Source organism: Hippichthys cyanospilos, chromosome 20 (assembly GCF_059441005.1).
Source record: "Hippichthys cyanospilos isolate Australia breed blue-spotted pipefish chromosome 20, RoL_Hcya_1.0, whole genome shotgun sequence".
Classification (NCBI taxonomy): Eukaryota; Metazoa; Chordata; class Actinopteri; order Syngnathiformes; family Syngnathidae; genus Hippichthys; species Hippichthys cyanospilos.
This window is the reverse complement of record NC_142388.1, coordinates 13,683,708-13,695,921: the sequence shown is the minus strand read 5'-3', so window position 1 is coordinate 13,695,921 and position 12,214 is coordinate 13,683,708. Positions and strand designations below refer to the sequence as shown.

General features: G+C 36.9%; 1 protein-coding gene across 3 annotated transcripts in view; it reads left to right on the top strand.

The window, feature by feature from the left end:
- Positions 1-1,091: 1,091 nt before the first annotated feature.
- Positions 1,092-12,214, top strand: part of cd2ap (CD2-associated protein) — a 52,031-nt gene continuing 40,908 nt past the window's right edge. For 2 of the 3 annotated variants that reach the window (XM_088403747.1, XM_088403746.1), the window contains exons 1-2: positions 1,093-1,407; positions 11,519-11,676. In XM_088403747.1, the coding sequence (XP_088259873.1) occupies positions 1,404-1,407; positions 11,519-11,676 (162 nt within the window). In that variant the 5' untranslated portion in view covers positions 1,093-1,403. Of the gene's footprint in view, positions 1,408-11,518; positions 11,677-12,214 lie in introns of all 3 variants that reach the window. The other variant, XM_088403748.1, reaches the window with a different exon arrangement.

Genomic DNA, 12,214 nt, shown 5'->3' with positions numbered 1-12,214 from the left:
GCAACACAGAAATTGGTTTATTTTGTTGAAAAAACGGAATGATCATTTGTATCACTGGTCTTATCCGTAGTATGGAGGAGTGCCAAAATTAAGTGAGTAAAAGTTTAATTAAATAATTAAATAAAAGTGTCATTATTAATTAAATGTTTTATTGGTTAAATAGCTGTATCATGAATTAAATCAATTTGTCATTATTTAAATGTTTCCTTAATATATTAAATATGGAATTAAATTTAAATTAAACTATCAATGATTATATGTAAAAAAAAAAAAAAAAAAAAAAAAAAATATATATATATATATATATATATATATATATATATATATATATATATATAGAGAGAGAGAGAGAGAGAGAGAGAGAGAGAGAGAGAGAGAGAGAGAGAGAGAATTTTGAAATTTGTTTTGAAATATGTTTCGTGCCTACAACCGCTTCCTAACGAGGCGATGAAGCCAGCAAAGCTAAAGCGGCATTGTATAATATATATATATATATATATATATATATATATATATATATATTTATAATGCTATATTTGACTAAGTAATTGAGAGCAACCTGTTTCGGAAAATCGACTCAGTTTGTTATGAGGAGACGTGCAATTTGCTACTATTATTTTGAAAATTTAAGTATGGGGTGAAAAGTAGCAAATATGTTGTTGTTTTCAAACTATTGAATGCCAAGGTTAAATGTTTTTTGTTTTGTTTTGTTTCGTTTCCACAAACATTTCAAATGGCTTAGTTGGGACATTTTGCCTTCTAAAAGGGATCCCCGACTCCAAAATATTTGCGAATCCCTGGTACGACAACGTAATGCCGTGTTTTAAAACAAAAGTGATTTTCTGATTGAAATCGTTTTTTGTTATAACCCTTATTATGGGCTACATAGGCATACTGTGTTTGAAAGGTTTAGTCTCATAATTTTGTTTCAATTTAACACTGTAATAATGTTTCAGAGATACCGGACGCGCAAGAATAAATAGATTGATGGATTTGCTGAGCGGGGCTCCTAGTATCCAAATTCCACCATTCCTCTCGCGGGACTTTCCCTCGGCTTTGTATCATCGCGAAGTTTAGTGCTGTTTTGTATTTTTTTTTTTTTTTTTTGGGTGGCAGTCCGCTGCTGCTAGCAACCCAATGGAGACAAGTCCAAGAAAGGTGGAGACTCCTGCTCAACTTCCTGCACAATACTCTTGAAACGCCGCCAGGAGAGAAGAAGGGAGGCTGCTGCTTGGACAAGGACGAATGGATATTCGGCTCTCTTTTTCCCCCCTAATTACAACCACATCGTAGTTAATCGTTTATACGCCCATCTACCTGGATTGTAGCTCGCTAGTTAGCCGCGAGCTTGCCGAATAAGCGATTGGCAACGTTTGAGAGCAAAGGCGGTGCGAAGGACAGGAATGGGTGAGTTTTCCATGATGTGGCGCTCGTGTTGTTTGTGTGTTTTAAATGCCGAGCGTTTCTTTTCACCTCAACTTATACAAGTAAAGCCCCGTCAAAGGATCCAAGCTTACTGTCGGTGTCTTAATTCATGCTGTGAGCGTTTGACGAACGGCGGTTAAAGTAAGCAATCCACTTAGGTTAGCTTAGCCCAGGAGAATAGCAAAGCTAGCAAAGTCAACAGAAAGAACGCCTCCCTCCTGTCTGCATTTCTCTCAAGGTTGGCGTAAACAATTGAAAACCTGCTGCAATTGTCTCTAAATCACGCACTCCAGTTAAACCACGGAAGAACAAAACATCTTCCAATGATAAACTAAGTGATGCTCAAGTTAGCTGTGACTTGAGCAAAGTGAAGTCAAGCAAACTTAAGTTAATTTAGTTGGTCAATATCCGGATTGAACTGATCTTACTTTCACCGATCTTGTTCTTTTTTTTAATTTCAATTTTGTGCATAAGTTGTGCTTTCTCTACCCCTTTTAATCAAATGGTGTATTTTGGTGTGACCATTTACATGTAAGCAAGCAACTCTTCTTGTCAATTTGATTAATGATTTTAATGTTACAAAGTAGGACTGAATGATCAATATTCTTCCTGAATAGAGTTGTTACAACAGAAAACGCACTGATCATAATATGTATATCCTTCTGAGACCCAGCCTATTTATTTGTGTTCAAAGGTAGTGCACATTTTTTATTTGAGCTATATCTTTAAACTCATTTGAGCTATGCTACTAAGCCCGAGCATAGTCAATAAGACATCCTGGCCTTTCCAAAGAAGTGTGCATGTGTGTGTGAGTGTTTGTAATTCGGGGTGCATTTGGCGGGATCAGGATTGACACCAATTTCCTTCATTTTGAAGAATCAATGACTGGCTGATCCCTTTTAATGCGGCGTCAAATTAAAAAACCAAGGCCAGATCTAGCCCACTACATTGCACGTGTCAAACTCAAGACTTGGTGGCCAAATCTGGCCCACCACATCATTTTATGTGGCCCGCAAAAGCAAATGATGTAAAATTCCATGATCCTTGCTAAAGCCAGTTGCAAAATGTTAACTTGTCATGTTAAATAAATTAAGAAGATGAGATTTTGCAATATTTTGGAATTTGTTTTCTTACAGTAATGTCAACTATACATCAACAAACTGTTATCATTCTGATTTCAAAACTACTATGCCATCAATTTGTTGTGTACGACAACAATACAATAAGACGATTTAAAATGGACTTGGTTTCCCCATCATATCAGCCCAACAAAGGACGTTGTAGTTATAAAATGGCCCCCAGCAAAAATGAGTTTGACACTACAACATTTTATCTGGCCCATGAAAGCTAATCAAACAGGTCCGCTTCCATGATGCCTGGTAAAATCCAACGTACCAAATTCCTGCAATAATATATATGTTGCAAGGATTTTCTTTTTGCCAAAACATTTTATTTCAATACCTTGAACAATAGTAGTTCTTGTCTTCTAATTTCAAAATGAGCTATCCATGAAATTGTTGTCTATTGTGTATGTAACAATTAGAGGTGGTACATTTGGTTTTACATTCAGAATGGCCCTCCCAGGGAAACCAGAACTGTACTGTGTGGCCCATGACAAAACTGAGTTTGACTGCCCAGCCTTAAAATACAACTGATTTTGTCCACCAATGTCATCACCCTACACAGAGTTCTGAAAAAGTCAGCCACTGTTCTCTTTTGCTGCCTGATTTATGCTGGGCATTCATGTATTTATGTTGTATGCTTAAAAAAACCCCTCTGTATTATTTTTTCACAAATATTCGGTGTTTTACAATACCAGATTCAAACATTGAAGGCTTAAAAAAAAAATCAGGATCTGTAAAAATTAGGATTGCCAATCTTTAATCTTTATTAAGATTGACCTGGCAATTGGTTACGTTTTCATGTCCTCGCCGCTAACATGGCCCCTTTTCTTGAAAGTCTTCTGCACAGACTTATGCAACTTTGCTGCCGCATCTCTTGTGGCCTGTATGTGTGTTTTGGAGATGTGCATGTGGTTGTGTGCAGTTCAGTAACTTTGCTATGTTGCAAAACAGGTTCTAAACCTGACATGGTTGGCAAATGGTATTTTTAAAAGATTACTGTGCTTCGTGTGTTTTCTGTGGTCTAAAAATAATTCATGGAAAAATATGTTTAGTAAGTACTGCACAACGGCAAAGAAAACCCCCAGCTCTAATTATTATTATTTTTTTCAACATTCTTTAAAATTAGTTCAACATCCTTATTTCACAGTAGCAGTTTGCTGTGTTTGTGTTGTCAAGTTCCATTTCCTTTTCAAATTTTTGGGGGGTATGGCCTTATTGAGCCAGAAGTGTCATGGAGGGCATCGAGGTTGATGGATAGGCGTGAGTGCTAACTAATAGAATAGCTGGCAGTATGCACCATGGATGGCTTGTTTTTGTCCCCAGAAAATACTCATTGTAGTTACTATTTGCATTATTGTTTACTCATTTGACACTTTGATTTATTTTTATTTTGTTCATGTTCAACTATTTCGAGAGGTCTCAGCTGCATCCTTTGTTTTTGCAGCAGCATTTGGAAAAACTAGATTGCTAATTTCTGTCATGATGTGGCATGTCGGCGTGCCGAGGTGCGGGAAGGTGGAACCAGAACTGCAGGATAACAGGGTGGTTTTACTCAAGTAGATGGTTTAATAATGAAATGACGTAGGAACAAAAATGACAAAAACTGGACAAGGTAGCAGATGAACGAGGAATAGAAAATAAACTGGCTGGACACAGACAGGGACTTTAAACAGACGCAAAAATAATTAAGAAAACGCAAAACACCTGGAAGGAAGACCAGAGGCGGGGGAAGCGGATTGGTAGAGAAACGGGGGCTGGAACACGTGGATGACATGAGGAACAGGCGTGGATGGGATTAACTTTTGCGACACGGAGAGGAAAGGCCGACGCGAGGAAAGGCAGACGCGAGGGAAACTTAAACATGAACCAAAGCCACACGACCCGAGAAAAACAACAAACCCAACCAAACATGACAATTTCAGCCTACTCAAGAAGAATAAATCATTTTGGAATTGGAAAGTGTATATTGTGGTTGCCTTTTTTTTTGTAATTTAGAAAAAATCCCATATTTTGTTCTCACAAACTCAATTTTGCGAGATATCTCGTCTCATAGAATATATATATATATATATATATATATATATATATATATATATATATATATATATATATATATATATATATATATATATATATACACACATACACACAGTCGCCCCCCGGTTTGCGAACTCCCTCTTTTACGAACATTTTGACTTCGAGCGTGGACCGCGGAGTTTTTTGTCCCCCACTTACGCACAAACCTTTCGTCTTACGAACAATCCGACATGCCTGTCAATGTGTTCGTACAATTACTTTCGCTTTGCTGCATCAACGAAATCAAATGTTGACGCTTGTCACGGTAACGCTGAACGCTATTGCTCTTACAATGTCACAGTCACTGTCTCAGTCACGGTGTCAGTCACGGAGTCAGTCACGGAGATGCCGATATGCTCTTGGTCGATTAAGGTCTCAGTCCCGGTCTCACTCACGGCGATGCGGATATGCTATTGGCCGGCGTCACGCCAATCACAGAAATGTATGCTATTGGCCAAACGCCTTCATCTAGCTTGATGGCACGAGCTGGTCGGTGTGTTGTGAAGACTTATCTGTTAGACTTGGCTTCTAAAATTGCAAGTGGCGGTACAGGAAGAAGTAAGTGGATGATGACAATAGAAACGAAGCAGGAGATAATAAAAAAATACGAAGGAGGCGCACGCATAGTTAACCTTGCTCGTGAGTATGGCCGTAACCGCTCGGCAATCTTATATATATATATATATATATATATATATATATATCCTTTTAATTCCGCACTTTTGCCTCATTGCCTCTTTGTTGTCAAAGGCAAGGCTGGGTGGATAATTTTGTGTGTATATATATATATATATATATATATATATATATATATATATATATACACACACAGTACATCCTTTTAATTCTGCACTTTTGCCTCATTGCCTCTTTGTTGTCAAAGGCGAGGCTGCGTGGATAATTTTGTATGTGTGTATATATATATATATATATATATATATATGTATATATATATGTGTGTGTGTATATATGTATATGTATGTATATATAATATATATATATATATATATATATATATATATATATATATATCTATATGTATATATATGTGTGTGTATATATATGTGTGTGTGTGTGTGTGTATATATGTATATGTATGTATATATATATACACATACATACAAAATTATCCACGCAGCCTCGCCTTTGACAACAAAGGCAAATATGACAAATATATATATATATATATATATATATATATATATATATATATATATATATATATATACACACACACACACACACGTGGACAAAATTGTTGGTATCCCTCAGTTAAAGAAGGAAAAACCCACAATTCTCACTGAAATCAGTGTTCTTTTCTTCGGGGAGACGACCAAGGAGGACACCACTGTTGAAAAAAAAATCATAAAAAAGCGAGACTGGAATTTGCAAAAATGCATGTTGACAAGCCACAAAGCTTCTAGGAGAATGTCCTTTGGACAGATGAGACCAAACTGGAGCTTTTTAGTAAGGCACATCAACTCTATGTTCATAGACTCAAAAACCAAGCATACGAAGAAAAGAACACTGTCCCTACGGTGAAACATGGAGTAGGCTCAGTAATGTTTTGGGGCTGTTTTGCTGCATCTGGCACAGGGTGTCTTGAATGTGTGCAAAGTAAAATTAAATCTGTAGACTATCAAGGCATTCTGGAGAGAAATGTGCTGCCTGGTGTCAGAAAGTTTGGTCTCAGTCACAGATCATGGGTCTTCCAACAGGACAACGATCCAAAACACACAGACAAAAACACCCAAGAATGGCTGAGAGAAAAGCGTTGGACTATTCTAAAGTAGCCTTCCTTGAACCCGGATCTGAATCCCATTGGACATCTGTGGAAGGAGCTGAACCATGCCATTTGGAGAAGACACCCATCAAACCTGAGACAACTGGAGCAGTTTGCTCATGAGGAGTGGGCCAAAATACCTGTTGACAGCTGCAGAACGCTCATTGACAAATACAGAAATCGCTTAATTGCAGTGATTGCCTCAAAAGGTTGTGCAACAAAATATTAAGTTATGGGTACCATCATTTTTGTCCAGGCCTGTTTCATTAGATTGTTTTTTTTTTAATAATTATGTTAATCAGCAATTCAAAAGTGATGGCTGATTTTGATTATTTAATTTTCAATAATTTTTTATTTATTGTTACTTTTGTAAGTTTCAAGTGATTTCAGTGAGAATTGTGGGTTTTTCCTTCTTTAACTGAGGGGTACCAACAATTTTGTCCACGTGTGTATATACAAAATTATCCACACAGCCTCGTCGTTGACTAATCTGACACCGAGAAGAAAGGGAAACTTAAACATGAACTAAGAACATGAACCAAAGCCACATACATGCATGCATGTACAGTATGTATGTATGTATGTATGTATGTATCCACTTCTATAAATTAAAAAAAAAAAAAATATATATATTTAGTAAAAATAAATTTAAAAAGAAATTGATTGTCATTATAGTTATTATAATTATTATAGTTTATTATACTTATAGTAATGATCAGGTAATGTTAGGCTAGCAGTGAAGGCCTTGCTGGCCCTGACAAGCCCACCTACTGTATGAGATGGATGCGAGTACCTAATGTTGCTTTGTCACACTACTGTAACTTTGATAATGGTGTTTGTGATTGCTGCATCATTAATTGCACTGACAGGGTAGACTTAAAGAAAAAAAATTGGCGATGGCAGAAAAACGAAATATTTTAGTGTTTAAGAAGCAAGATGTAATGGCATGGTTTCCCCCATATCTCAATGCTCAGACCATTGTTGTTTTTTTGTTTTTTCTGTGCTGAAAATTTTGGGTTTCTTGATGTTACTATTTGTTGCTTCTATTAGGGTTTGTAAAATGTCATACATATTTAATACGTTGCTTCAAGTAAAAAAGTAACTGATACTGTCCACATCCTTGTAGACAGCAATGTGTGAAAACCAATGCAAGCCAGAGACTTCCAGGTTTCATACAATAAAAGCAGGTGTGCATTTTCTCATGTCTTGTTTTGGCTTGATTCTCACACATCACCTTGCACATCAGCGGCGTCTCTCAGCAGGAACAAATTTGGTTGCTAGTTTCCATGTTAATCATTATGTGTTCAAGTGGAGAGGAAAGGGAGCACAATGATTGACTCGTGTGGGTTTTAACTTTTCCCCCGAGCTTTTCCTTCTTCCTTCCACAAAATACTGTATGACTCCGTCATATTAAGTACACAAGTATACCTTAACAAGAAGTGAATTTATTAAGGGTGAGTCCCGAAGGATGACATGGAACATTTAAAAAAAACAAACAAAAAAAAATCACATTCCCTGCTTGCAAGGGAAGGTAAAGACTGTGAGGGAACAAACAGACCAGAAGTTTTATTAGGAAAGAAAAATAATGTTTGGACCGCTAATTATCGTTCCTTGTTGATATCAGTAAATTAAGCCTTGAATAGGCATGTGCTGATAATTGGATTGGCAGTATATCATGATTTTAAAAGTTATGTTTTTTTTAAAACATCCCGATTTTTCAAAATTGGTAAGTTCTTTTCCCTCCTATGTCATCTGCCTTAGCGATCAACTGCAGTTTGCAGTGGGAGTCTCCTCTCATTGTGTATCATATGTGAGTCCTCTTTGGCTACTGCAGTAAATCACATTATAGCTGCTGTTGTCCACTTATAACTTGTACACTGAAACTCACTACGGCAAAAACAAGCCTGCAGGAAAAGTTAAACTTGGTTTATACTTATACGTGCCGCCACGCGTTTTGCATGGGACAAGATCTTGTGAGACAAGATCTCGTGAAATCGAACACCACAAGATTTCTTGCACCGGCATGCCACGAGATTAATTTCCTTTTCACTTTTTTGGAGCGTATGGCTTATTGAGCCATATGTACAATGGAGGGTAACTGGGCTGATGGATAGGGTTGCATGCTACACTCTTGTACAGTAGGCGGTGGTATGCACCTAACTGTTGTTTGTAATAAACTGAAAAAAAAAAAGAAAGAGATGGGTAGTTTATTGCAGCCTGCTCAATAAAATTCTAACATTTTCAAAATTAGAAAGTTTATATTAGCCGTATTTTTTTATTTTAAAAAATTGCAAAAAATCTCATATCTTGTTCTTGTGGGCTCATTCTCATGAGATATCTCGTCTTGTTGGATTTGTATCTCGTCCCATGCCTACTGCTTATCATGTTCAAGTTTGCAAAGAGGTGATCCCTTCCTTACCCTCCTAATTTAGAAGCAGATTTCTGTCAAATACCTTGGTAAAACAATAAATTAACATTCAGGAGGAAGTAAACTTTCAAACCTGACTTCTGATTGGTGGGGTGGTTGATTGATTGATTGACTGATGAGTGGATTGATTTTTGTCTGAAACTTGCACTTGTTTTCTGGGACTGCTGCCAACACTTGTGACACAATCCTCTGACTTTCCCAGCCACCTGCGGGCAAACAGACTTAAACCCTTATTTCATCTGTCCTTAAATAATTCCTGTTGCTATTTTTAGTATTCTTTTCCATTGTCTAATGCAATAGCCTGTATCTTCATACTGATCAGTAAATGGGTAGTCACTTTGAGTAAGTCAATAAAAGATTTAAGATTTTATATTTGTGTAATTTTCTTTGCAAATGTCCCATGTTATATGCTATAACATGAAGTGCCAGGATATGTACATATTTGTTTTTATGAATACATTTAGCCGTTGCGGCTCTGAACCATGTGTGTATGGTAGTTCAAAAATGATGGTATTACACATGGACAAAGGCGAGACTTATCAAAAAAAAAAACTGAAATTTGATTTCTTTGCATGATGCATAGTGAAAATATGACTGCAAGAAGTACTGGTATATCATTGCGATTTGCAATGTAATAGACATTCTCAGGCAGGGTATGTTTATGCAGGCACTATACAGTAATCTTTGTGATTGCAAATGATGTCAGTTTTGCATCATTTGTCTGTTTCCTCAAGATGGTTATGCCTCCTCTGGTCACATTCGTCTGAAATTATTGTCCATAAATTGGGCTCAGTCATTGAGTAGCTCATGTAATTGATAACAGTGTAATACCAGAGGACTGGTTTTTCAGGTAGGTGCAGGAATGCTTCCAATACAGAGTGTTGTTCTTTCACATCATTTATTTATTTATTTATTTTATCTCATTACGAAACGAAAAAGACAGTAGATGTAAATGCATGATGGCTATGAGTAGGAGTATAGATGTCATTTTACTTTTGGGTTAGCTATAAAATTCAAGTAAAAATAAATACCACAAGTTGTAATGTAGAACTACAACATCACACCAGAAGGGATGCTTTAGCACATTGCTTACTTCTTTTTATTCACCGTGCCACACCACACAACACGTACTCCAACGCGACTTCTTAATGAGAGTGCGGCTGGAGCTGGAGTCCAGCTGTCCAGAGCAGAGCAGGCAACAGGGCTTGTGCAGACAGTCACAGCCCACTGCCAAAAGCTGTGGAGAGGCCATCTGACTGCATTTCATCATCCATTTGCCAGAGCATTCTGCAGCTGACAACATGTTGCCATCCATGTTTACCTTATTAGAGTATGTCCAGGTGATCTACATGCATTCTATTCCTCCTGTACGGACATTATGTCAGGCTGGTGAAGTTGTACTGATTTTGTACTATCAGCTCATTCTTGAGAGTACGCTCGGCAGAGGATTAAGAGAAGTTGTACTGATTTTGTACTATCAGCCCATTCTTGACAGTACGCAAAGCAGAGGATTAAGAAAACATGAAAGTTATTGAATACAAGAATTAGGGATGTTCCATACCACATTTTTTCAGCCAGATACCAGTACAAGTACTCAATTCTTATAGTCACCTATACTGATTATGAGTACCCATATATATAGTACCTTTGATGCATAAACTTTCCTGAAAAACTACAAAAAAAGACATAGTTTTTAAGACAGGTCTGTATATCTTAGTAGTGTGCCATCTGGGTCTTGAAGGCCTTCATTGAACTCGAAAGGTCTAAATATCATCAAAACCACAGACCAACATTTAAATTGTGGTTTCAATTTGTAAACTATACATTTTTTTATTTATTTATTTTCCGAGTTCAAATCCACCTCGCTCAAATTAGACTTTTACAGCAGGCTTGTTTTCGCCGTAGTGAATGTCAGTGCAACGCAAATGCAGAAAAAAAAAACACTTCGTGTAATGCAACAGGGGGATTTTTCCTTGTATGAGGAATTAAGAAAGTAGGAAAGGCTTCAATGCATGAATTTTTTTTTTCCACACTGGGGGATTTTTTTGCACATGCAGGTTTCACTGTAGAGGAGTTTTACTGTAATTTGAGGAGCAGGTTAACCTGAAACTTGATTTTTTTTGTCCTAAGCTATATTAATAGAATTATTAACGATTGTTTTTTATATATATATATATATATATATATATATATATATATATATATATATATATATATATATATATATATATGAGCTAATGCATTTCTTCCCATGTAGGGATACGGACATTGCAGGGTGGGTACTTGGAATCAGTTATATCTTAGAGTAAACATTCTCATTCTAAGTGTTAAGAAGTTTTTTTTTTTTCCCCTGGAAGTAAAAAAGCTGGCTCTTGATGGTCCAAGCTCTTGAATGCGAATGAAGTCAAAACTGTTGAAAAACGATCTCCAGCAGGCGTTTACATCTCAGTTTAGTGATTTCATATGTTTAACATGAGGTGCAAAGTGCGACTATCAAAGCAAAAATGCTTATTTTGAACCTGGCCTCTACTTTGTATTTCTTTATGTGTGCCAGATTTTTAATCCGACTCCTCAATGTCCGATGAGTTATGGCTTCCTCCCTTCTTACTCTAACTCCCTGCATCACCTCTTCTTTTGTTTTCAACTCGGTGATCTTTGTCCCTCTTGTGGTGTCCGGTGCAGAAGTTGTGGTGGAGTTTGACTACGAAGCACTCCATGAGGATGAGCTGACCTTACGAAAGGGGGATCTCATAAAGAATGTGTGCTCCATACAAGAGGATGGCTGGATGGAAGGAGATCTCAACGGGAAAAGAGGACTCTTTCCTGACAACTTTGTTAAGGTGAGAGTAGTATGTGCATTTTTGTTTGGAGCAAGGTGTCGACTTAAATAACATTTATTCACTACATTTTAACGTTTTTTTTTTTTTTTTTTTTTAGAATTTGTTTTATTTAAAAGAGGACAGTGTACATTGATGAACATTAACATATAAATATACAAAATTATAGCCATCAGCTAGGTTGTATTGCAGAGGTGCCCACATTTTTTGCCCCAAGCGTGAATATTCCAGCAGCCAACCACCCCAGGTTCTATCAGGATCAACAACCAGGATCTACCGAGATGGGCTCTTTTTTATTATATTTTTTTTTGGTAAACAATAACCAGTGGTGGATGGCAAATGCAGCTCAGCGTTAGAAAAAAAATAGCTCCTCTTTTACTGTGGTTGTTTTGTAATATCATAGTTTATTAAACCATATGAGTGAAATAACACATCTGGGCTAAGTCACTCATGTTTGTAGATTGGTACAACTGCAAAGATCGAGTCTGACTTGCTCAGCTTGCAGTACTCATCACTTCTCCTCTCATGCAGTGAAGAGTAA